At 36.7% G+C, this 26,553-nt stretch overlaps 1 protein-coding gene across 1 annotated transcript in view; it reads left to right on the top strand.

Moving 5' to 3' along the window:
- The window catches only part of LOC128554293 (uncharacterized), a gene marked incomplete at its 3' end in the record, with an annotated part of 52,381 nt that extends 28,911 nt beyond the window's left edge, over positions 1–23,470 (top strand). The window contains exons 5-12 of the mRNA XM_053535550.1: positions 3,175–3,289; positions 3,720–3,859; positions 11,087–11,254; positions 12,097–12,144; positions 15,499–15,563; positions 16,363–16,417; positions 19,206–19,337; positions 23,392–23,470. Of these exons, the coding sequence (XP_053391525.1) occupies positions 3,175–3,289; positions 3,720–3,859; positions 11,087–11,254; positions 12,097–12,144; positions 15,499–15,563; positions 16,363–16,417; positions 19,206–19,337; positions 23,392–23,470 (802 nt within the window). The remainder of the gene's footprint in view (positions 1–3,174; positions 3,290–3,719; positions 3,860–11,086; positions 11,255–12,096; positions 12,145–15,498; positions 15,564–16,362; positions 16,418–19,205; positions 19,338–23,391) is intronic.
- Between the last annotated feature and the right edge of the window lie 3,083 nt (positions 23,471–26,553).

The following is a 26,553-nucleotide window of genomic DNA, read 5'->3' as shown; positions in this document are numbered from 1 at the left end:
ATAAAATGTGCAAACTTGCTGTGAAGTTTCTCAGAAATTTAATGAGCTTTATAGAACAATGTGTGCAAACCAGCTGAAACAAATCTTAACTGATAAAAGAATGTGTATACTTGTAAATAAGTGATTAAGTTTTTTTAGCTCGACTTTTCAAGGAAAAGTAGAGCTATTGCACTCGCCCCGGCGTCGGCGTCGCTGTTTTAAAGTTTTTGATAAAGTCAAATATCTCTGTTACAAAGCTATTGACTTGAAACTAAAAATAGTTATTTACTATCAAAGTCTACACCAGGAGAAACAGTCCCCATAACTCTGCTTTGAATTTTGACAGAGTTATGCCCCTTTTTAGCTCGACTTTTCGAAGAAAATGGAGAGCTATTGTACTCGCCCCGGCGTCGGCGTTGCCGTTGGTTAAAGTTTTTGATAAAGTTAGATTACTCTGTTACTATCAAAGCTATTGACTTGAAACTTAAAATATTATTTACTATCGAAGTCTACACCAGGAGAAACAATCCCCATAACTCTGATTTGAATTTTGACAGAATTATGCCCCTTTTTAACTTAGAATTTTTTTGTTAAAGTTTTTGATAAAGTCAAATATCTCTGTTACTATCGAAGCTTTTGACTTGAAACTTAAAATACTTGTTTACCATCAAAGTCTACACCAGGAAAAACAATCCCCATAACTCTGATTTGAATTTTGTCAAAATTATGTCCCTTTTTAACTGAGATATTTTTGTTTAATTTTTTGATAAATCAAATATCTCGGTTACTATTAAAGCTTTTGACTTGAAACTCAAAATAGTTATTTACTATCAAAGTCTACACCAGGAGACACAATTCCCATAACTCTGATTTGAATTTTGACAGAGTTATGTCCCTTTTTAACATGGATTTTTTTTACTGGCAAAGCTCTAATTCAGAGTCGATCACCGAGAAAAGTCGAGCGCGCTGTCTTACGGACAGCTCTTGTTAACTTAGAAATTTTCGTTAAAGTTTTTGATAAAGACAAATATCTCTGTTACTTTTAAAGGTATTGACTTGAACCTTAAAATACTTACTTACCATCAACGTCTACAACAGGAGAAACAATCCCTATAACTCTGATTTGAAATTTGACAAAATTATGCCACTTTTTAACTTAGAATTTTTTTTAAAAAAAAATTGATAAATTCAAATATCTCTCTTACTATTAAAGCTTTTTACTTGAAACTCAAAATAGTTGTTTACAATCAAAGTCTACACCAGGAGACACAATTCCCATAACTCTGATTTGAATTTTGACAGAATTATGCCCCTTTTTAACTTGGTATTTTTGGTTAAAGATTTCGATAAAGTCAAATATCTCTGTTACTATCAAAGCTTTTGACTTGAAACTTAAAATACTTATTTACCATCACAGTCTACACCAGGAGAAACAATCCCCATAACTCTGATTTGAATTTTGACAGAATTATGCCCCTTTTTAACTTAGAATTTTTTGTTAAAAGTCAAATATTTCTGTTACTATTAAAGCTTTTGACTTGAAACTCTAAATAGTTATTTACTATCTAAGTCTACACCAGGAGACACAATTCCCATAACTCTGATTATAATTGTACCCCCCCCCCACCCCCGACAACAAAGTTGTAAGGGGGGGTATACTGGTTTCAGGTTGTCTGTCTGTCCGTAGACGCAGTCTTGTGCGCACCATCTCTCCTTATCCCCTTGACAGAATTTAATGAAACTTCACATAAGTGATCAGTACCAACAGTAGTTGTGCATGGGGCATGTTAGGTTCTTTTAGAAAAAAAATTTGCAGAGTTATGGGACTTTGTTTTTTTGTTACTATACTATATACATAGACACAATCTTGTGCGCACCATCTCTCCTCACCCCCTTGACACAATTTAATGAAACTTCACACAAGTGATCAGTACCAACAGTAGTTGTGCATGGGGCATGTTAGGTTCTTTTAGAAAAAAAAATTGCAGAGTTATGGGACTTTGCTTTTTTGTTACTATACTATATACATAGACACAATCTTATGCGCACCATCTCCCCTCATCCCCTTGACACAATTTAATGAAACTTCACACAAGTGATCAGTAACAACAGTAGTTGTGCACGGGGCATGTTAGGTTCTTTCAGCGACAAAAATTGCAGAGTTATGGGACTTTGTTTCTTGTTAACATACTATGTACATACAGTCTGCATATGCAATCTTGTGTGTGCCTAATCTACCAAACCCTTGCACACAATTTAATGAAACTTCACATAAGTGATCAGTACCAACCCTTGTTGTGCATGGTGCATGTTACATTCTTTTAGATAAATATTCTGCATAGTTATGGGACTTTGTTTTTTGTTACTATACTGTATACATACAGTCTATATACATACAGTCCACATAATTATGCAATCTTGTGTGCGTCAAATTGCAATGTACTGTGTCAGTGCATGCGGGGGGTACATTCATCACCTTTAGTGATAGCTGTAGTTTTGACAGAGTTATGTCCCTTTTTAACTTGGAATTTTTTTACTGGCAAAGCTCTAATTCAGAGTCAAGCACTGAGAAATGTCGAGCGTGCTGTCTTATGGACAGCTCTTGTTCAGTTGGGTATCTCTGCAGTTACGGCTCTAGAGTTGATAAAATTGTACAGATCGACTGCTCTGCAGCAGGATTTTTTCTTGAACTTCGGAATACTTATACAGAAGATGTTTGATGTTTGATTATTAAATGTATGTCAAGTTTAACAGATAAGGTCAGCCTTAAAAACATTTTTGTTTCCCTTCCCAGGACCCAGTGGCTGGTACATAGAGAAATGATTTTTGTTTTTCAGTACATTTCTAATTGACCTGCATTTATAAAATAATGTGTAAATAAGTTTGTTTCTGCAGTATAATACCACTTACCGTACTTAGCTATATACTGCAATAAGTATCATCTGTCTGATTTGAAAGTAGCAGATGATACTACTCATAAAATACAGGTGTCACAGTTATGGCCCTTGTTTCAAATGATGTAGGTGATGATTAGTTTTATAATTAAAAATAAAGACCCTGTAACAAGTTGACAGTGTGAATGTGACTGGACACTCCTGTTTATGGTGCATATTCAGTTTTGATCTGTCTCTCTCTTGCACTGAAACTTTTTGATAATTATTGTATGTGTTTGTTGTAATATATTATACCTGACAGATTTGTGCATGCAGAGCAGAGGTAGATGTGACTAAGTACGGTGGGATAGATGGTTGGGTGCAAGCTGATGATGGCTTCTTATATAAAGACAGGCAGCTATTTCAACCTAAGTCAGGTACATGTAAAGAAGCTAAGCACTCGCTGCTCACCAGAAGGTGAGCATGTATGATAATTGGATGTTTGTCACCTGTCCTCACCTTTTCTGCAGTACTGATTCTTTTATTCTCTAACATTCACATTTGAGCCGCTCCGTGAGAAAATCAACATAGTGCGTTTGCGACCAGCATGGATCCAGACCAGCCTCTGCATCCATGCAGTCTGGTCAGGATCCATGCTGTTCGCTAATGGTTTCTCTCATTGCAATAGGCTTTAAAAGCTGTTTGGATTCATGCTGTTCGCAAACGCACATTTTGATTGCTGTAACTATAAAGTAGCATTACAACTATTCCGTAATCAAAGTACACTCTAGGTTACAATTAGTACAGTAGTTTATAATGTTCTAGTCTTGTTGCATTTTTTAATTTTAGATAGTCTTTCTATTTCAGATGATGCAATACCAGATTATGTTTTCGAAAATTTGGGTTTCACACCACCGGCTCCTTGCTATCAAACATCAATAACAAATAGTGACAATACAAATGAAGGCCAGGAACCAGTTTCAGTAGGGCCAGAACAAGGAAAGCAGGTAAGTCACTGTGTTTTTCTCTCGTGACTTTACAGTGTCTTCCTCAGTTGAAGGAAACAGCTTGTCTTTCATAAATTGTCTCGGCATTACAGTAACCAGATCACATATGATATGCTTCTTGCCTGTTTATGCTCTTTTTGATGAAAATTTGACTATTTAATACAACTGTAGCTCTGTGAAATTTAAGTTTACATCTCTATGTGCAGTGAATATAGTTAACTTGCTTTATCCAAACTGCTCAAGTGCTTGTTGAGTCATTCCTTTCTCTGACCCCCAACGTTAGGTGAGTAGAAACTTAGATTTACCAATTGTCAGTACATCTGTCAATATGAGCAGACTTTTGGCCAGCCAGCCATCCACCGAAATTTGTGTTGTGCATTCCTTAAAAGTATTTGACATAGAGTCGTGAAACTTCATGAGATTGTTATTCTGCCTATGAAGTTTTTGTCACACTTACCCCAAAAAGTATCAAGAGTCATGAAACCAGTAGGATTATTTGCCATGTGAAGTTGTGCACATGATCTTTGATGGGGATTTCACTTAGCCAGTCCAGAGTTAAGGCCTTTGACTCGGTAAAAGATATGTAAAAAGGGCTTAAAAATTGTCACATATACCTTAAAAAGTATTTGACCTGGAGACATTTAACCTAACAGGAGTATTATTTCAGTATGTGCAGCTATGCACCTTCTGTTTTGTTTAGAATTTCACTCATCCATGCCAGAGTTATGGCCTTTGACTTATAGTCAGATATATGAATAAGAGGGCTTAAAACTTTTTGTCCGTATTTCTCGAAGTATTTGTTAAAGAGTCATGAAACATTGTGAATTTGTGCACTGAGGTTCTATTGGCAGTCAGAGTTGTGGCCCTTGACTTGGTAAATGGTATGCATATAGGGTTTAAAGGTTTGTTGCACATACCTAAAAAAAAAAAGAATATGACCTAGAGTCATGTCAGTGTATAGGAATATCCTTCAGACTGATATGTTGTGCATCTGAGCTTTTTTTTAGCTCACCTGTCACATAGTGACAAGGTGAGCTTTTGTGATCACCCTTCGTCCGTCGTCAGTCCGTCTGTGCTTGCACACAACTTGTATCACCATAAGATCTCGGTTCCTTTCTTGAACTGGCCAGATCCCATTATGGGTTCCAGAGTTATGGCCCCTGAAAGGGCCATAATTAGCTATTTTGACCTTGTCTGCACAATAGCAGCTTTATTTATAATTAAACCTGAGTTATTAGATTGGGATAGATGTCGGTCGGGCGGGCGGCGTCAAACTGGTGTTTCCGGTCAATAACTTTTGTTTCGGTAAAGATATTTGAATAAAACTTGGTATGTATGTAGCTTATATCAAGACAAAGGCTGGGATTGATTTTGGGGTTTCTGGGGTCAAGGTCAAGGTCACTGTTACTTAAAATAGAAAAAGGGTTTCCGGTCAATAACTTTTGTTTCGGTAAAGATATTTGAATAAAACTTGGTGTGTATGTAGCTTATATCAAGACAAAGGCTGGGATTGATTTTGGGGTTTCTGGGGTCAAGGTCAAGGTCACTGTTACTTAAAATAGAAAAAGGGTTTCCGGTCAATAACTTAATTTAGGAATGAGCTATCATGATGAAACTTGGTGTATAGAAAACTTATATAAAGTTGTAGCTTGGGATTGATTTTGGGGTTTCTGGGATCAAGGTCAAGGTCATTGTTACTAAAAATAGGGTAAGGGTTAAGTTAGGGTTAGCATATCTTCTACATGCATGGAGGGATTTTGATGAAAGTTGGCACAATTGTTCACCATCATGAGACGGAGTGTCATGCGCAAGAACCAGGTCCCTAGGTCTAGGTCACACTTCAAAGGATACAAGAATGAAAACTTTGTCCGGAGCATATCTTCTTCATGCATAGAGGGATTTTGATGTAACTTGGCACAATTATACACCATCATGAGACGAAGTGTCTTGCGCAGTTCCCTTCTTAAGAATTACTTCCCTTTGTTGTTACTATAAATAGCTTATATTATAACTTTTTTATTACTAGACATAGGGAAAAATCGAGACCACTTTTCTGTAGTACAAAAATCGAGACCACTTTTCTGTAGTACAACATGCATGTTACATCCAATTTTGAGGTGTATTTTGACCAGTCTCTACCTGGTAAGGATTTCAGTGTGGACTTACAATTTTTTCTTTTTGTATTTTTTTTTTTTTCTTTCTTTTTTTTTTTTTTTTTTTTTTTTTAAGGTTAACTTCCCGTAGTTGATACTATAAATTACTTATATTGTAACTTTTTTATAATTGACCGTAGAGAAAAAACCAAGACCACTTTTCTGTGGTACAACATAGTTGTTACTTTCTAATTTTAGGTGTATTTTAAGGTATCTCTACCTGGTAAGGAGTTTTTTTGTGGACTTAGAAAAACAAAAGAATTACAATGATTACTAAACAACCACAAAATTAAAATTACATCTGCAAATACAGGTGCTAGAGTAAAGAAATTTGCTGTGACGGGCGTATATTGTGACATTCTGGCACTCTGGCACTCTTGTTTATTCTTATAAGAAGTGTTGAAAACCTGGTTTCGTGGCATTGCCGCGTTTCTCGTTTGATTTTTACCAAACTGGCACACAACTTGTATCACCATAAGATCTTGGTTCCTTTCTTGAACTGGCCAGATTCCAATATGAGTTCCAGAGTTATGGCCCCTGAAAGGGCCAGAATTAGCTATTTTGACCTTGTCTGCACAATAGCAGCTTCATTTATGATTTTATTTTAACCAAACTTGCACACAACTTGTGTCACCATAAGATCTTGGATCCTTTCTTCAACTAGCCAAATTCTTTATGGGTTCCAGAGTTATGGCCCCTGAATAGACCAGAATTAGCTATTTTGACCTTGTCTGCACAATAGCAGCCTCATTTATGATTTTATTTTAACTAAACTTGCACACAACTTGTGTCACCATAAGATCTTAGATCCTTTCTTCAACTGGCGAAATTCCTTTATGGGTTCCAGAGTTATGGCCGCTGAAAGGGCCAGAATTAGCTATTTTGACCTTGTCTGCACAATAGCAGCTTCATTTATGATTTGAATTTAATCAAACTTGCACAAAACTTGTGTCACCATAAGATCTTGGTTCCTTTTTTAAACCGGCCAGATCCCTTAATGGGTTCCAGAGTTATGGCCCCTGAAAGGGCCAAAATTAGCTATTTTGACCTTGTCTGCACAAATGCAGCTTCATTTATGATTTTATTTTAACCAAACTTGCACACAACTTGTATTACCACAAGATCTTGGTTCCTTTCTTGAACTGGCCAGATTCCGTCGTGGGTTCCAGAGTTATGGCCCCTTAAAGGTCCAGAATTGGCTATTTTGGCTTTTGCAGCCATATAGATACCTCATTTATGGTTTTATTTGATACAAACTTCCAAAAAATCTTCAACAACAATAAATCTTGGATTCCATGACAAATCAGATCCAATCATAGGTTCCAGAGTGACATATTGTTTTTGCCCTGTCCGTCCGTCCGTCCGTCCGTACGTCCGTCCGTACATCACACTTCATTTCCGAGCAATAACTGGAGAACCATTTGACCTAGAACCTTCAAACTTCATAGGGTTGTAGGGCTGCTGGAGTAGACGACCCCTATTGTTTTTGGGGTCACTCCGTCAAAGGTCAAGGTCACAGGGGCCTGAACATTGAAAACCATTCCCGATCAATAACTAGAGAACCACTTGACCCAGAATGTTGAAACTTTATAGGATGATTAGTCATGAAGAGTAGATGACCCCTATTGATTTTGAGATCACTCCGTCAAAGGTCAAGGTCACAGGGGCCTGAACATTGAAAACCATTTCCGATCAATAACTAGAGAACCACTTGACCCAGAATGTTGAAACTTTATAGGATGATTGGTCATGAAGAGTAGATGACCCCTATTGATTTTGGGGTCACTCCGTCAAAGGTCAAGGTCACAGGGGCCTGAACATTGAAAACCATTTCCAATCAATAACTTGAGAACCACCTGACCCAGAATGTTGAAACTTGATAGGATGATTGGTCATAAAGAGTAGATGACCCTTACTGATTATGGGATCACTCTGTCAATAACTAGAGAACCACTTGACCCAGAATGTTGAAACTTCATAGGATGATTGATCATGAAGAGTAGATGACCCCTATTGATTTTGGGATCACTCTGTCAAAGGTCAAGGTCACAGGGGCTTGATCATTGAAAACCATTTCCGATCAATAACTAGAAAACCACTTGACCCAGAATGTTGAAACTTCATAGGATGATTGGTCATGAAGAGTAGACAACTCCTATTGATTTTGGGGTCACTCCGTCAAAGGTCAAGGTCACAGTGGCCTGAACATTGAAAACCATTCCCAATCAATAACTTGAGAACCACCTGACCCAGAATGTTGAAACTTGATAGGATGATTGGTCATAAAGAGTAGATGACCCTTACTGATTATGGGATCACTCTGTCAAAGGTCAAGGTCACAAGGGCCTGAACATTGGAAACCATTTCTGATCAATAACTAGAGAACCACTTGACCCAGAATGTTGAAACTTCATAGGATGATTGTACATGCAAAGTAGATGACCCCTATCGATTTTGGGGTCACTCCATTATAGGTCAAGGACACAGGGACCTGAACATTGAAAACCATTTCAGGTCAGTAACTTGAGAACCACTTGACCCAGAATGTTGAAACTTAATAGGATGATTGATCATAAAGAGTAGATGACCCCTAACGATTTTGGGGTTACTCTGTTAAAGGTCAAGGCCACAGGGGCCTGAACGTGGAAAACCATTTCCAATCAATAACTTGAGAACCTCTCGACCCAGAATGTTGAAACTTCATAGGATGATTGTTCATGCAGAGTAAATGACCCTTATTGTTTTTGGGGTCACTCCGTTAAAGGTCAAGGTCTCAGGGGCCTGAACATTGATAACCAGTTCCGATCAATAACTTGAGAACCACTTGACCCAGAATGTTGAAACTTCATAGGATGATTGAACATGCATAGTAGATGACCCCTATTGATTTTGGGGTTAGTCTATTAAAGGTCAAGGTCACAGTGGCCTGTTCATGTAAAGTCATTTTTTGGAAATAACTTGAGAACCACTTGACCTACAATGTTGAAACTTAATAGGATGATTGGACATGCAGAGTAGATGACCCCTATTTTTTTGAGGTCACTTGATCAAAGGTCAAGGTCACAGGAGCCTGAACAGTGACTTGAGAACCACTAGGCCACGAGTGTTGAAATTTAGTGGGATGACTGGACATGCCAAGTAGATGATCGCTATTGCAGCCAACCATCAGTGTCTCTTTGACTTTCGCTCCTGACCCCTATTGACTTCTTGCCTATAGGACTTTGCATTGGGGGAGACATGCGCTTTTTTACAAAAGCATTTTCTAGTTTTATATCTGATTACCTCCCCTGATAGTAATCAAAATGGATTTATATCAGTAAGCACTTATAGGACTTATTTGAAATTTCATTATTGTCATTAGTTGGACTGAGCCAATCAGGGTAGATAACTATGGACTGATTTTATGTCAAATTACCTCCCTTTATTAGCTCATCTGATTTTTTGAAAAAAAATGATGAGTTATTGTCATCACTTGAGCGGTTGTCGGCGTCGGCGTCGGCGTCTGCGTCGGCGTTGCCTGGTTAAGTTTTATGTTTAGGTCAGCTTTTCTCCTAAACTATCAAAGCTATTGCTTTGAAACTTGGAATACTTGTTCACCATCATAAGCTGACCCTGTATAGCAAGAAACATAACTCCATCTTGCTTTTTGCAAGATTTATGGCCCCTTTTGTACTTAGAAAATATCAGATTTCTTGGTTAAGTTTTATGTTTAGGTCAACTTTTCTCCTAAACTATCAAAGCTATTGCTTTGAAACTTGGAATACTTGTTCACCATCATAAGCAGACCCTGTACGTCAAGAATCATAACTCCATCTTGCTTTTTGCAAGATTTATTGCCCCTTTTGGACTTAGAAAATCAGTTTTCTTGGTTAAGTTTTATGTTTAGGTCAGCTTTTATCCTAAACTATCAAAGCTATTGCTTTTAAAACTTGCAACACTTGTTTACCATCATAAGTTGACCCTGTATAGCAAGAAACATAACTCCGTCCTGCTTTTTGCAAGATTTATGGCCCCTTTTTGACTTAGAAAATATCAGATTTCTTGGTTAAGTTTTATGTTTAGGTCAACTTTTTCTCTTAAACTATCAAAGCTATTGCTTTGAAACTTGCAACACTTGTTCACCATCATAAGCTGACCCTGTACAGCAAGCAACATAACTCCATCCTGCTTTTTGCAATAATTATTGCCCCTTTTGGACTTAGAAAATCATTTTCTTGGTTGAGTATTATGTTTAAGTCAACTTTTCTCATAAACTATTAAAGCTATTGCTTTAAAACTTGCAACAGTTTTTCACCATCATAAGTGGACACTGTACATCAAGAAACATAACTCTATCCTGCTTTTTGCAAGAATGATGGCCCTTTTTAGACTTAGAAAATCATGGGTAGGACAATATTTCTATTACACAAAAAAAATCAGATGAGCGTCAGCATCCGCAAGGCGGTGCTCTTGTTTCAAATTAAAATGGGTATATCTCCATTAACTAATGAAGATACTGATGTGAAATTTCATTTATGTCAACAGATTTAATTGGCAGATCCTTCTTTTGTTCACTTACAATAATTGTTTTTTTTAATTACTTCCCTTTTACGTTACTATAAACAGCTTATTTTTAGTAACTTTTTTATTATTGGCTGTAGGGAAAAACCGAGACCACTTTTCTGTGGTACAACATGGATGGTACCTCCAATTTTTAGGTGTATTTTGACATATCTGTACCTTGTAAGAATTGTTTTTTCTTTTTGGTTAAATTTCTTCCCTTTGTTGTTCCTGTCCTTTGGACTCAGATATTTTTTCTGATGACCTTCTTGTCCTCAAGTGCAATGATAACAGGTGAGCGATATAGGGCCATCATGGCCCTCTTGTTTTTTATTTTACCCTGCAAGACTACAGTTATGGCCTGTGACAAAGTCACAAATTGACAAAGTCACAAATGGATAAAAAGCCTGACCTGGAATCCTGGAACTCCAGGAAGCTTTTTTTCTTCAGCATGTGGTTTTATTTTACATCTTCTCCCCCATCTGCAGGAAAATAATGAAGGATAAATGTGTATGGAAACAAATGTTTTATTCAGACATGTAATACAGTGTGCAACAGCAGAAAGGAAGTCTGTAGCACAACACAGGACATTGGTTTCCATGGTGACAGTGATGAGGGCGAGAGATGTTTAGCATGTGATACTACATGGGAAGTTTGCAACGAACACCCATTGTTTGTGGGAAAGATTTGTCGTAAATGCAAGGTATGCTTTATGTGGTTGTTTCTTAGATAAGATGATATTTATTTATAATATGGGAGAGCACAGATCTACGGATCGCGGATTCATGAGTTCGAGCCTTGGGCGAGGTGCATGTTCTCCGTGACAGTTTGATAAAAGACATTTTGTCTGAAATCATTCGTCCTCCACCTCTGATTCATGTGGGGATTGTGGCAGTTACTTGCAGAGATAGGTTTGTACTGGTACTGAATCCAGGAACACTGGTTAGGTTAACTGAAATACTGTTGAAAAACGGCGTTAAACCCAAAACAAACAAACAAATTTATAAAATACTGAAGAGCATTACATCATCTATAAGGCTCCGTCTATAGGCAGAAACTGAGGTAATTACATGTATAGACATCTTCTCCATTACCCAAATTCCAGTTTTAATGTGTTAAGCTTTGAAGAAGTCTGGGAACATGCAATTATTTTGTAAAGTTTTTTTGATGTTTTAGGAATTATTTGGAAATTCAAGATAAGTAAAAAATCAACTCGGGCCTCTGTGACTGAAGGGTTAAGATCGCTGATTTCAAATCACTTGCCCCTCACCGATGTAAGTTCACACCTCACTCGTGTGAGGAAGCCATCCAGCTGGCTTATGGAAGGTTGGTTGCTCTACCCAGGTGCCTGCAAATGATGAAATAATGCACTGAGGAGCACCTGGGATCTTCCTCGCCATCAAAGCCGGAAAATACTTGAGGTATCTTTTTAGGAGGAAACTAACATTCTAAAGGTACTTAAGTGATGCTGTAGAAGTTTTCTTTCTGAGAATTACTTCCCTTGAAGTATAAATGCAGGAAAATTTAGTGAGTTTTAAATTTCAGGAAGTGCTAAGAAGTTCATTCTATGCAATAGATGATGATGAGTGCAGTGTAAGTATTTCAAGACATGTAGTCTCTGTACTTTAGAGTCATTGAATATCAGAACAGAATTGTAGAGATGTTGGCTTTTAGGGGTCAAGGGGCCACTACAGCTGAAAATAGAAATACCTTTAAACAAGTTATTCTCATAAACCGCCTAATGGATCTTCATTAAACCTTTTCTGTAGAGTTTCTATCCAAAATTTGTTCAAATGAGGGCACTCGGGGCCCCTTTTAAGGGCCACAGGAGTAAGAAATAGAAATAACTGTAAACAACTTCTGTTCATGTACCACGTTATTGATCTTCATCAAATTTGGTTGTGGCATCATTATAAGGCCCTCGCCCAATTTTATTATGCCCCCCTTCAAAGAAGGAGGGGTATTATTGTTTTGCAGATGTCGGTCGGTATGTAGACCAATCCGTTTCTGGATGATAACTCAAGAACGCTTGGATCTAGGATCATGAAAGTTCCCTACCCCCCCCCCCCCCCCCCCCCCCAAAAAAAAAACAAAACAGAAAACAAAAACAATTTCACTTAGTTTCCTGCCCTTTAGTATCCTATCATCACCACTGCGCACACACACCCATCTTCACTTCCCCGCACACCCACCTCCTACCAAAGAAACATTTTGTATTTGATTTTAATCAAACTTGTACTCAACTTGTATCGGCATAATATCTCAGTTCCTTTCGAAAACTGGCCAGATCCCATCATGGGTTTAAGAGTTACGGCCCCTTAAAGGGCCAAAATTTGCTATTTATGGCTTGCGAACATGATAGAGACTGCATTTTGCAATCAACTTTAATCAAACTTGCACACAAATTGTTTTGGCATATCTCAGTTCCTTTCGAAAACTAGCCAAATCCCATCATGGGTTTAAGAGTTACGGCCCCTTAAAGGACCAGAATTTGCTATTTTTGGCTTGTGAACATGAAAGAGACATTTTGCAACCAACTTTAATCAAACTTGCACACAACTTGCACTGGCATAATATCTTGGTTCCTTTCGAAAACTGGCCAAATCCCACCATGGATTCCAGAGTTATGGCCCCTTAAAGGTCCAATATTTGCTTTTTGGCTTTTGCAGCCATACAGAGACTTCATTTATGGTTTGATTTGATACAAACTTGCAAAATAACTTCAAGAACAATAAATCTTGGATTCCATGATGAATCCATCAGGTCCAATCATAGGTTCTGGAGTTATTTTATATCTGATTCCCTCCCCTGATTTTAATCAAAATGGATTTATATCAGTAAGTACTTATAGGACTCATTTGAAATTTCATTATTGTCGTAAGTTGGACTCAGACAATCAGGGTAGATAACTGTGGACAAATTTATGTCAAATTACCTCCCTTTATTTCAAATAAAAATGGGTATATCTCTGTAACTAATGAAGATACTGATCTGAAATTTCATTTATGCCATCAGATAGACTTGGACAAACAGTGAAGATACATATTGACTGAATTTATGACAAATTACCTCCCTTTATTTTTTTATGAATGAATATACCTGGCAGCTTCTAATGAGATTGGTTTGAAACATTATTTATGTCTTCCATGTGGTTCTGGGACGATCTGTGTATGAAAAGAATTGGAACCACTGCCTTACCCTTGCATGATTGTAAGAGGCGACTAATAGGGTCTTAACACTTGGTTTTGCAGTAACTCTGTGATTCCAGCAGGTATGCAAATTTTGATTCCATACCTCATGTTTTTACTTCGATGTAAATGAGATGTGGAACCAGCCATATAACCTATACTGTGTTGGTGCATCGTAAAACCCAAATAAATAAATAAATAAATTATGTCTTCCATGGTAAGAAATTTCTGCTTTTACTTACTTTTCTAATATATTGTTGTAAAAGCTTGTATTCTGTATCTTCTACATGCATATACCAATGCATGATTACCTCCCCTGATTTTAATAAAAACGGATTTATCTCAGTAAGTATTTATAGGACTCATTTGAAATTTCATTATTGTCATTAGTTGGACTGAGACAATCATGGTAGATAATATGGACTGATTTATGTCAAATTACCTCCCTTGGTTTCAAATTAAAATGGGTGTATCTCAGTAACCTATGAAGGTACTGATTTGAAATGTCATTTATGCCATCAGATGGACTTGGACAATCAGGGTAGATAACTTTTGACTGAATTTGTGACAAATTACCTCCCTTTATTTTATGTAAATGAATATACCTCGGCAGCATCTAATGAGATTGGTTTTAAATGTTATTAAAGTCTTCCAGGGTAAGGAATAGTCATGCTAGTACAAAAATGCAGCATTTGAGCCTAGGACCCTCAAACTTGGTATGGAGATTGGCCCTGACTAGTACATGACCCATAGGTCAAAAGGGGTTGTAACAAGAAAATATTTATCCTGATGATTTTTAATGTGTATGCCTATGTGATCTGTGTCAAAACCTGATCTTATCATTAAGAGCAATGGTACTCAGGTGAGCAATATAGGGCCATCATGGCCCTCTTGTTCTTAAATTTTGTTTCCGTCCTCCTCTGATTTAACTCTTCAGGTGTATATTGCCCCACTTTGCAGAGCTCTTGTTAAGATATTTTTCTAAGTTTGTTCAAATGGGATCCTTGGCCCCTTTTAGGGTATGCTAAAGATAAAGAGTAAAACCTTTAAATGACTATTACTCACAAACTGCATGGTGGATCTTCATGAACCATGGTCATCATTGTTAAATTCTCTCTTTTATTTTGCCATTTAGGGGCCACTTAGTATTATACTTAACACAGCTGTTTTCAGACATAATTCAGTGTGTCTAAAATATAGTCAGGGTCAAACAATCAGGGTCAGGTGTGACTTAGGACCACTATGACCTGCTTGTTTCAAAGTTGCATGTTACTTTCACACATTCTATTGCTGTAACATTTAAAAACAATTCTTAAGTCTGCTAGATTTTGCTTTATAGGTCCATATTTTACAAAAGTAAATTAGATTATTCAATTTCTGAGGAGAAAACAACTTTTGTCTAAAAGATTATCACATTTTCAATATTCAGAGTAGTTTCAGACAGTTTAATTAAAGGTTGTGTTGACAAAAGATGGTTTCAAGATCACAAACAAATGCAGTAATCAACAATGCAGCTGAAATGATGTTGAGAGTTATGTCCCTGTAATTAGTCAAAATTTCCATATTACTTTTTTAATGAGCAGTCTTCATGATTGCACCAAGAATATGGACAAGTTGGACTATCACTGTAGTTATGGTCCTTGATCTTGTTAAAATTTCTATACTTTTCTCTTTATGAACATAGTGTTTCTTTTAGAATCAACATTTACCCTTTGTCACATTCTTTGACATACCCGGAACCAAGCTATTTGTATTTCAGATGTTTTGTTGCATATGTGGAGAGGGAGGAAGCCTGTATGTGTGTGATGATATACTATGTGGAAAGTATGCACTTCTTATACACATTAAAACAGTGATAGAGGGGGGAACTGCAGTGTATGCATGAACCATTGAAACAATGATAGATGGGGGAAGTGCAGTGTATGCATGAACCATTGAAACAATGATAGATGGGGGAAGTGCAGTGTATGTATGAACCATTGAAACAATGATAGATGGAGAAAGTGCAGTGTATGCATGAACCATTAATCTTCTCAAAGTATTGCTGAATTATAAATAAGGCTTGTCTAGGGTAAATATTCAGGAGTTTTCAGAAGGGATTTCATTGAATCTTGCAGTCAGTATAAGCCACTTTTTAAAGGAAGTGCACAACGCAAGAAATGTATGGACTTTATTTCCAACTGGGTACATAATGTTGAGAATATTGCTTCAGTTAAATATGTCTGTCGATTAATTAACCAAACCGATGTTCCTAGATTAAACATTACTGGAATACCAGTATTAACATTTTCTCTGGATGTAAGCAACAACTTCCTTACATGAATGAATAGTTGAGGACAAACATCCTTGAATGTTTACTCATCAGTCACTCACTGTGGAGAACATATACCTCACCTGTGACTCAAACCTTTGACCTCTTGATTGGAAGATATGTGTTTAACCTACTGAGCTAGCTCGATTGGCTGGCACACTGTTGTAAAACATGTTTTAATGAAATGTTACAAATGTTAATCAAAATAAAGCTAATAATTAGTTAGATTGTGAAAAGGCTTAAAACCTGTATTTCAGAGAGACAAGCACCAGAAATGAATTTATAACTTGCTTGGTATTCAATATATTTCAGAGCATATTGCTTCATTTGTGTAGCTAGGCACTCTAGTCCCACCACAGTGAAATATGTAAGTAAACGTAAATTACCATGAACTGGTCATTCTTCAACAAGAATACTAATGATACTAATTTTGTAGTGTAAAATGATCAACATGTACTGGTCATTCTTTAACAAGAATACTAATGATACTAATTTTGTAGTGTAGTTTATCAACATGTGTAAGGGTAGTAATAAGGTAATTAACAAAATTAATAAGATTGAATTTCCTCGTTTGCACTTCAGGTTTAACATAAATAGATATATAAATTTTTAACCTTTCCAGTAAGACGTTTAATTGTTAATTTATTTCAGTTCATTGTGTGTTAGTGTGTTCATTTTAGTCCTGATCATGCTTATTAGTTCACGTGTTTATGATGAACTTTGAGATAATTGGATGTCTGTCTGCTCATCACAATTTCTGTAAAGAATAACACTATTCTATTTCAAATGAACTTTGACAGGAATGTTCTTTCAGTTGTCACCTTTCAGATTCCTTCAAATCTGGGAAAGCCATGCAGAATTTTAGTTGCCAGTGCAACTCAAAAGAAAAACTAAAAATCTGCTCCTCAGATATTATAAGTTGGCCACATTTCAAATTAATTTCACAGCAGTGCTTCTTGGGTGACTTTCTTCTGAATTCCTTCAAGTCAAAAATGGCAGCAAGAGGTGGGGCTATTTGTCTGTGAATGGCTATCATGGAAAACTTTAAAAATCTTATCAGAAAAGGGGCCTCTGTGGCTGAGTGGTTAAGGTTGCTGACTATGAATCACTTGCCCCTTACTGATGTGGGTTCTAGCCTCATTTGGGGCCTTGAATTGTTCATGTGAGGAAGCTATCAAGCTGGCTTACAGAAGGTTGATGGTTCTACCCAAGTGCCTGCCTGTGATCACAGGAGTCTGAAATTCTATCAATAAGACCATAAAAGTCTACCTTTACAAAGAATACCCCCTATATATATAAAATAAACACCAGGAATGAAACGTCAAAAACCCAGGGTCCCCTGAAAATACGCGCGGAACACAGGGTGATCGCAATTTAACGAGCGTAGTTTAGAAATAACACTAAAATACACCTACCACACCCGACAACATTCAAATCTGATACACTTTACAAGAGTAATCAGACATTTTCTGAGGTTTTCTGAGATTTTCAGCTGTCGCCGAAGCCATTCGCTGACGTCACAACAATAACAACAATTACAGCGCCGGGATAGAATTAGAAAGTATCAATTCCCGTACTGTCTTACCTTCAGATTACATAACAGACATTTTTTTCATATTGCTCTATTCATATAAAAAAGTCATTGTACACCAAGTATCGGATTTTACTACTGAAATTTAGATATTCCGCTGCATTGTAAATGGCTTATCCCAAGAGTAACCTCCCTTTACGGGTTTTCCCAATCAAATTTTGTAAATTATCTTTTTATTGCAAAAGAAATCTAGTGGATATTATAGACTGATGTAAACATATAAATATTCTAATACTTATTTACTCGATGTACAAATTTTAAAGGATAAAATAAGTATGTTATCTTTATCTCGGCGCTGTAATTGTTGCTGTTGTTGTGACATCAGCGAATGGCTTCGGCGACAGTTGAAAATCTCAGAAAACCTCAGAAAATGTCTGATTACTCTTGTAAAGTGTATCAGATTTGAATGTTGTCGGGTGTGGTAGGTGTATTTTAGTGTTATTTCTTAACTACGCTCGTTAAATTGCGATCACCCTGTGTTCCTTGCGTATTTTCAGGGGACCCTGGGTTTTTGACGTTTCATTCCTGGTGTTTATTTTATATATATAGGGGGTATTCTTTGTAAAGATAGACTTTTATGGTCTTATTGATAGAATTTCAGACTCCTGTGCTGTGATGTAATAATGCACTGAGGGGCACCTGGGGTCTTCTGCAACCACAAAAGCTGGAAAGTCGCCGTATGACCTAAAATTGTGTGGGTGCAACATTAAACTCAACAAAAACAAACTTATCAGAAACTGCTTGCCCATTTCTAAATAACTTTACACAAAATGCTTTTTTAGGTTACTATTTATCAACATTAATTCAAATTGTTCCAGTTCATCAAAAAACATGGTAGCCAGATCAAAAAATAGAAAAAGCCTTCAAATGGCATCTCATTTTTTAACCACCTGTCCAGTTTTGAAATAGTGTCAATGAACTATGTCTTGGAGGACTCTTCAACAAGAGTATTCATTTTTTCGAGATCCATAAAAAACATGGCCACAGGAGCTTATAATACAAATATTTTCAAGTGGCATATTCTCTCAGGTCACTTATTTCAATTTTGAAACAATTTCACAGAAATGTTTTTGGAGTGGATGGGGAATTTCCTCAAGGAATATTAGTTTTTTTATACATGAAAAAACATGGTGCCAGAGTTTCAAAAAAAAAATCAAACACCACTGTTCAAGTTTTGAAATGTTTCTTTGGTGACCCTATATCAATATTTTATCATGTTATTTTGCTTTTGTCAGAAACATGGTCATCAGAGGGTATATTTCATTTTCATCTTAATGTTTCTATAGGTGTAAAGAAGAAAATGTAAAAGTTGTGTTCTCAGAAATCCACTGCCCTAATTCTTTTTCTTTTTAATTTTATTGATCTTTTTCATCTTTGACCCTTTACCAAAACTCTTTAAGCCACCTACAAAATTGAGGGGAACACTCTAGGGCTATTAGGACCCTCTTGTTACTGTTATAGTAGATAAATACAAACTGTGTACAATGAGTACACTGTTAAGTATGCATGAAATATGTACAAACTTCAAGAGGTTTTTTATCTTTCCATTTTCTTGTAATTAAAGGTGAAGGATGCCAAATGCTGGAATTGTTTCCTATGTACTGAGTATTCTACTTGTACTCATGGCCGACTAGTTCCACAGGAAGACTGGTCACTGGAGCTGGTCAAGTTCTTCCAAGCAGGCCAAGTCCCTTTGGTAATATATTTTACATTTCTGCTAGTCATTTAGATAGACTTCATATCATTTTTGTATGTTTAAGAAATAATATATCCCAAACAGTGATTTGTCATTGAATAAAATCACTGTTTGGAGTGTAGATGCGAAAGAATTATATCACGAGGCACAGCAAATGAGCAGATCACTTTTTAGCTCACCTGTCACATAGTGACAAGGTGAGCTTTTGTGATCGCCTTTCGTCTGTCGTCCGTCCACAATTTCTTGTCTGCACGATAGAGGTTTCATTTATGATTTTATTTTAACCAAACTTGCACACAACTTGTATCACCATAAGATCTCAGTTCCTTTCTTGAACTGGCCAGATCCCATCATGGGTTCCAGAGTTATGGCCCCTGAAAGGGCCAAAATTAGCTATTTTGACCTTGTCTGCACAATAGCAGCTTTATTTATAATTTGATTTTTACCAAACTGGCACACAACTTGTATCACCATAAGATCTTGGTTCCTTTCTTGAGCTGGCCAGATTCCAATATGGGTTCCAGAGTTATGGCCCCTGAAAGGGCCAGAATTAGCTATTTTGACCGTGTCTGCACAATAGCAGCTTCATTTATGATTTTACTTTAACCAAACTTGCACACAGCTTGTGTCACCATAAGATCTTGGATCCTTTCTTCAACTGGAGAAATTCCTTTATGGGTTCCACAGTTATGGCCCCGGAAATGGCCAGAATTAGCTATTTTGACCTTGTCTGCACAATAGCAGCTTCATTTATGATTTTATTTTAACCAAACTTGCACACAACTTGTGTCACCATAAGATCTTAGATCCTTTCTTCAACTGGCGAAATTCCTTTATGGGTTCCACAGTTATGGCCCCTGAAAGGGCCAGAATTAGCTATTTTGACCTTGTCTGCACAATAGCAGCTTCATTTATGATTTGAATTTAATCAAACTTGCACAAAACTTGTGTCACCATAAGATCTTGGTTCCTTTTTTAAACCGGCCAGATCCCCCCTTGGGTTCCAGAGTTATGGACCCTGAAAGGGCCAAAATTAGCTCTTTTGACCTTGTCTGCACAATAGCAGCTTCATTTATGATTTGATTTTAACCAAACTTGCACACAACTTGTATTACCACAAGATCTTGGTTCCTTTCTTGAACTGGCCAGATTCCATCATGGGTTCCAGAGTTATGGCCCTTTAAAGGTCCAGAATTGACTATTTTGGCTTTTGCAGCCATATAGATACTTCATTTCTGGTTTTATTTGATACAAACTTCCAAAATATCTTCAACAACAATAAATCTTGGATTCCATGACAAATCAGATCCAATCGTAGGTTCCAGAGTTATTTTATATCTGATTGCCTCCCCTGATAGTAATCAAAATGGATTTATATCAGTAAGTACTTATAGGACTTATTTGAAATTTCATTATTGTCATTAGTTGGACTGAGCCAATCAGGGTAGATAACTATGGACTGATTTTATGTCAGATTACCTCCCTTTATTTCAAATTAAAATGGGTATATCTCCCTAACTAATGAAGATACTGATCTGAAATTTCATTTATGTCAACAGATTTATTTGGCAGATCCTTCTTTTGTTCACTTACAATAATTGTTTTTTTAGCTCACCTGTCACAAAGTGACAAGGTGAGCTTTTGTGATCGCGCGGTGTCCGTCGTCCGTCGTCCGTCCGTCCGTCCGTAAACTTTTGCTTGTGACCACTCTAGAGGTCACATTTTTCATGGGATCTTTATGAAAGTTGGTCAGAATGTTCACCTTGATGATATCTAGGTCAAGTTCGAAACTGGGTCACGTGCCATCAAAAACTAGGTCAGTAGGTCTAAAAATAGAAAAACCTTGTGACCTCTCTAGAGGCCATAATTTTCAATGGATCTTCATGAAAATTGGTCAGAATGTTCATCTTGATGATATCTAGGTCAAGTTCGAAACTGGGTCACGTGCGGTCAAAAACTAGGTCAGTAGGTCTAAAAATAGAAAAACCTTGTGACCTCTCTAGAGGCCATATATTTCACAAGATCTTCATGAAAGTTGGTCAGAACGTTCACCTTGATGATATCTAGGTCAAGTTCGAAACTGGGTCACGTGCCTTCAAAAACTAGGTCAGTAGGTCAAATAATAGAAAAAACCTTGTGACCTCTCTAAAGGCCATATTTTCATGGGATCTGTATGAAAGCTGGTCTGAATGTTCATCTTGATGATATCTAGGTCAAGTTCGAAACTGGTCACGTGCGGTCAAAAACTAGGTCAGTAGGTCTAAAAATAGAAAAAACTTGTGACCTTTCTAGAGCCATATATTTCACAAGATCTTCATGAAAATTGGTCAGAACGTTCAACTTGATGATATCTAGGTCAAGTTTGAAACTGGGTCACGTGCCTTCAAAAACTAGGTCAGTAGGTCAAATAATAGAAAAACCTTGTGACCTCTCTAAAGGCCATATTTTTCATGGGATCTGTATGAAAGTTGGTCTGAATGTTCATCTTGATGATATCTAGGTCAAGTTCGAAACTGGGTCACGTGCGGTCAAAAACTAGGTCAGTAGGTCAAATAGTAGAAAAACCTTGTGACCTCTCTAGAGGCCATAATTTTCATGGTATCTGTATGAAAGTTGGTCTGAATGTTCATCTTGATGATCTCTAGGTCAAGTTCGAAAGTGGGTCATGTGCCGCCAAAAACTAGGTCAGTAGGTCAAATAATAGAAAAACCTTGTGACCTCTCTAAAGGCCATATTTTTCATGGGATCTGTATGAAAATTGGTCTGAATGTTCATCTTGATGATATCTAGGTCAGGTTCGAAACAGGGTCATGTGCGGTCAAAAACTAGGTCAGTAGGTCTAAAAATAGAAAAACCTTGTGACCTCTCTAGAGGCCATACTTGTGAATGGATCTCCATAAAAATTGGTCAGAATGTTCATCTTGATGATGTCTAGTTCAAGTTCGAAAGTGGGTCACGTGCCATCAAAAAGTAGGTCAGTAGGTCAAAGAATGAAAAAACGTTGTGATCTCTCTAGAGGCCATATTTTTCATGGATCTGTATGAAAGTTGGTCCTGAATATTTATCTTGATGATATCTAGGTCAAGTTTGAAACTGGGTCAACTGTGATCAAAAACTAGGTCAGTAGGTCTTGAAATAGAAAAACCTTCTGACCTCTCTAGAGGCCATACCCTTGAATGGATCTTCATGAAAATTGGTCAGAATGTTCACCTTGATGATATCTAGGTCAAGTTCGAAACTGGGTCACGTGCCTTAAAAAATTAGGTCAATAGGTCAAATAATAGAAAAACCTTGTGACCTCTCTAGAGACCATATTTTTCAATGGATCTTCATGAAAGTTGGTCTGAATTTTTATCTTGATAATATCTAGGTCAAGTTCAAAACTGGTCACATGAGCTCAAAAACTAGGTCACTATGTCAAATAATAGAAAAAACGACGTCATACTCAAACTGGATCATGTGGGAAGAGTGAGCGATTCAGGACCATCATGGTCCTCTTGTTTTTAATTACTTCCCTTTTATGTTACTATAAATAGCTTATTTTTAGTAACTTTTTTATTATTGGCTGTAGGGAAAAACCCGAGACCACTTTTCTGTGAAACAACATGGATGGTACCTCCAATTTTTAGGTGTATTTTGACATATCTGTACCTTGTAAGAATTTTGTTTTCTTTTTGGTTAAATTTCTTCTCTTTGTTGTTCCTGTCCTTTTGACTTTGATATTTTTTCTGAGGACCTTCTTGTCCTCAAGTGCAATGATAACAGGTGAGCGATATAGGGCCATCATGGCCCTCTTGTTGTTTTTGTGGTGAAGTCGTGCGAAACTTAGCAATCATGTGTTTCTCAAAAACAGTAGTCCTTCATCAAAAGCTGGGAAGTTGCTATAATAATCCTAAAATTGTTTCTGTGTGACTTACAACCAAACATAAATGGTATGTATTGGATAAATATACTTCCAAGAACAATGAGTGATTCAGACAAATTGTTATCTTGCTGAGATCAGTTTACCTTGTCTGTTGTAGTTATGATGACTGTATTGTATTTTGCTATTCAGTGTGATGATTTACAGTACATGAAGACAAACAGTAAGAGAAAGCTGAGAGTATTGTCCATGTTTGATGGTATTGGAACAGGTAAATACAGATAGTTCATAATCCCAAAGCCTAATACCATACAGCCATCCAACCAGCTATTTAAATGTGTATGCCATCAATATAGGTACACTATCCAGTTTACGCCAGTGCAGTCAGTGCCTTCATTGACCACTAATGTCTATGGTGAGTTAAATGTTTGACTGGCATACACATCTTACTTGCAATTTTGTGTGGATCATGTGCTTTTGGTTAACAGAGTAAACAGTTCATTGCATTATTTCTTTGATTCAAGATGTTTATTACCCTTTTGAAGAAGGATGTTTGGGTATTTTTTTGCCCATTGTTGGTCAGTTTAAAGGGTCAATTAATAGGTCTGGCAGTGGTTGACTTTGTTTTGGCAAAAAAAGAAAAAAAAAGCAATAGAGAACATTAGGCATATGCCAGTCAGACTTACAGGATGATTCCCCTTTTTGGGAAATACTGCCCCTGCAAGTTCAGGAATAATACCGTAAGTCAGTAAAGGCTGAAAAAGGTCTTGGAATGCTACTGCCTACAGCTGTTTTAAAATTAATAAAATGTTTTACTGTGGTTTTATAATCTAAGTCAGTGTGTCAAACTACAGGGAATTCCCTATTGCATTGTTCAACAGATTCATACACTCTTATAGTTTCTTGTACTTCTTTGAGATCTTTAAGGGCTTTCAACATTACCTTTATTTGCATACATTAAAGATATTCAAGGTTGTCAGCTAGAGAAAAGTGCAGATGCTTGCTGAATAAAGTAGATTACCATCAAATGTACTAGTGTTAAGACTTGTGGAATGACTGGCCATTTACTGTTGCTAAATTATTGTATATAGAGATCTGAGGATATGGACAAAGTACTGTGATAACTGAAAATTATGTTTTCAGGTAGATCCGACAGGCTGTCATGTTGGCTGATAATTACATATTTTTTACCAACATCTGTTGTTTAATGTTAGGTGCGTGCATAAGAGTTTGTAGTGTGAATAAATATTTTGCAGAAGGCTAGTGTTAGATGAGTTAGGGTTAGACGTAGAGGTATACTACGCCTCGGAGATAGAACCAGATGCCATCCTTGTCTCTAGATACCATCACGCACCAGTACACCTAGGTGACGCTTGGGACTTGGATAGAAATAAGGTATTATAAAAGTGCCATGCTTTAAGTTTTGAAATGGAATAGACAATATGACAAAGCTGTGTAGGGAATCTTGGACGTTGGTCTTCAGTGTAAGAGATTTTAATAAAACAGACAAGAGTTACCTAGCTATGCGTAGCTAATATTTTATATTTCTGTACTATACACTGTAAATGTACTTTATATCTTGTTGTTTTTTTTTTTTGAGGAGGGGGGGGGGGTGTATACAGCTTCACATGTTTATAATAAATGTTCATGGAAAAAAAATGAAAAAAGTTTAATGAAATTCTACCAATTTGTTAGTTTGTTATATACAAATATGTGGATTTTTAAATAAAGGGCAATTACTCTGAAGTTACAAAAGAGATCCTGACAAAATTGTGTGTGCACTACCACATTATGGTAATCTAAATTCAGTTTAAGTTTCATAGTTCTAGGTCAAATATGTCACAAGTTATGAAGCAGAAATTGCCATATCTATAGTACCCTATATAGTTAACACTAGAAACTTCTAAGGGCCATAACTCTGGTGTTACTTGGGCAATTTGACTGAAACTTGACGGGCCGCATTTCCCTATTGTGTTGAAGATGTATATGAAGTTTTATTTAAATATTCCCAACCACTTCCTAGATTGGCTGCGGACAGACGAACAATGCCAAAACTATATCCCTCCGCCTTTGGCGGGGATAACAAACAACAACCTCTTATATGATTCTGTTCTATAGTAAAAAAACAACAAACTTTGTGTCATTGTTTGTAACATACTTGAGACTAAAATTATTTGTTGAAAAGTTAAATAATTAAAAAAAAGAAGAAAAAAAAGAAAAATAGTTTGTTGAAAGTTTTGTACTACCCATTTTTAGCTCGACTTTTCGAAGAAAAAGTAGAGCTGTTGCACTGGCCTCGGTGTCGGCATTGCCGTTAGTTAAAGTTTTTGATAAGTCAAATACTTTTGTTACTATCAAAGCTGTTGACTTGAAACTTAAATAGTTTTTGTGCCCCCACATGAGTGGTGGGGGCATATAGATTTGGTCTTGTCCATGTGTGCGTGCGTCTGTCCGAAGTTCGTGACGCACCTAGCTCAAAAAGTATTTGATATAAATTGATGAAACCTTGCATGAGTCTTACCATGATATGAACTGCGCACCTCCTATTTTCATCTGGCTCCGCCCCCTATTTCCAGAGTTATGGTCCTGAAATAGTCAAAAAATGCACATTTCACCTTGTGATGCGCCTAACTCGAAAGTATACATATAAATTGATTAAACCTTGCATGAGTCTTTATCATGATTCTAACCATATGTTGATCCTCCCTCATGTATATAGATAATTATCATAGACTGACCTTTATAATTATATGTGTATATATTCTTGCTAGGGATGGCAAAGCATAGCAATTTTGGTATTCGAATATTTGGTCAACCTTCCGAACAAATATTCGGTCATCAAATGATCAACAAATCAACTCAAAATCTTGTGAATTTATCATGCCCTAAGCAGCGATCTGCATTAATTCTACTTTTGTTTACACCGGAAGTAATTAAGACATTGACAAATTAAGACTGACTAATCGTTTATTCATCTTTTTGAATATGAAATATTTGTTATCTGCCTTCATTTACATATAATTTATATAGGTTTTATGTATTTTTTACATGGATGTAGCCCTCCCATAAGTAAGGTTCTCTCCACACATATTACACATAAGCCGGCTTACTATCGGATGATCATGTGAAATACTTTAAAAAGACAGGTGGCATTGCTTGCATTTTGACAAGTAGATTCACGTAATAGCATGAGCAATATATATTTTCAATTAAACGAGATGTTTGAGACTGTGGGGTTGGGGAGTCTAATAAAAGATATATTTTGCTTAACTTTACTCTTTATCTTGCATGATCATAAGAGGCGACTAATAGGGTCTTAACACTTCAACCAGGTTTTGCTGTAACTCTGTGATT

The sequence above is a fragment of the Mercenaria mercenaria genome, unplaced genomic scaffold, assembly GCF_021730395.1.
Source record: "Mercenaria mercenaria strain notata unplaced genomic scaffold, MADL_Memer_1 contig_4910, whole genome shotgun sequence".
NCBI lineage: Eukaryota > Metazoa > Mollusca > Bivalvia > Venerida > Veneridae > Mercenaria > Mercenaria mercenaria.
Note: the sequence above shows the minus strand (reverse complement) of the source record. Positions and strands in the feature narration are given on the sequence as shown.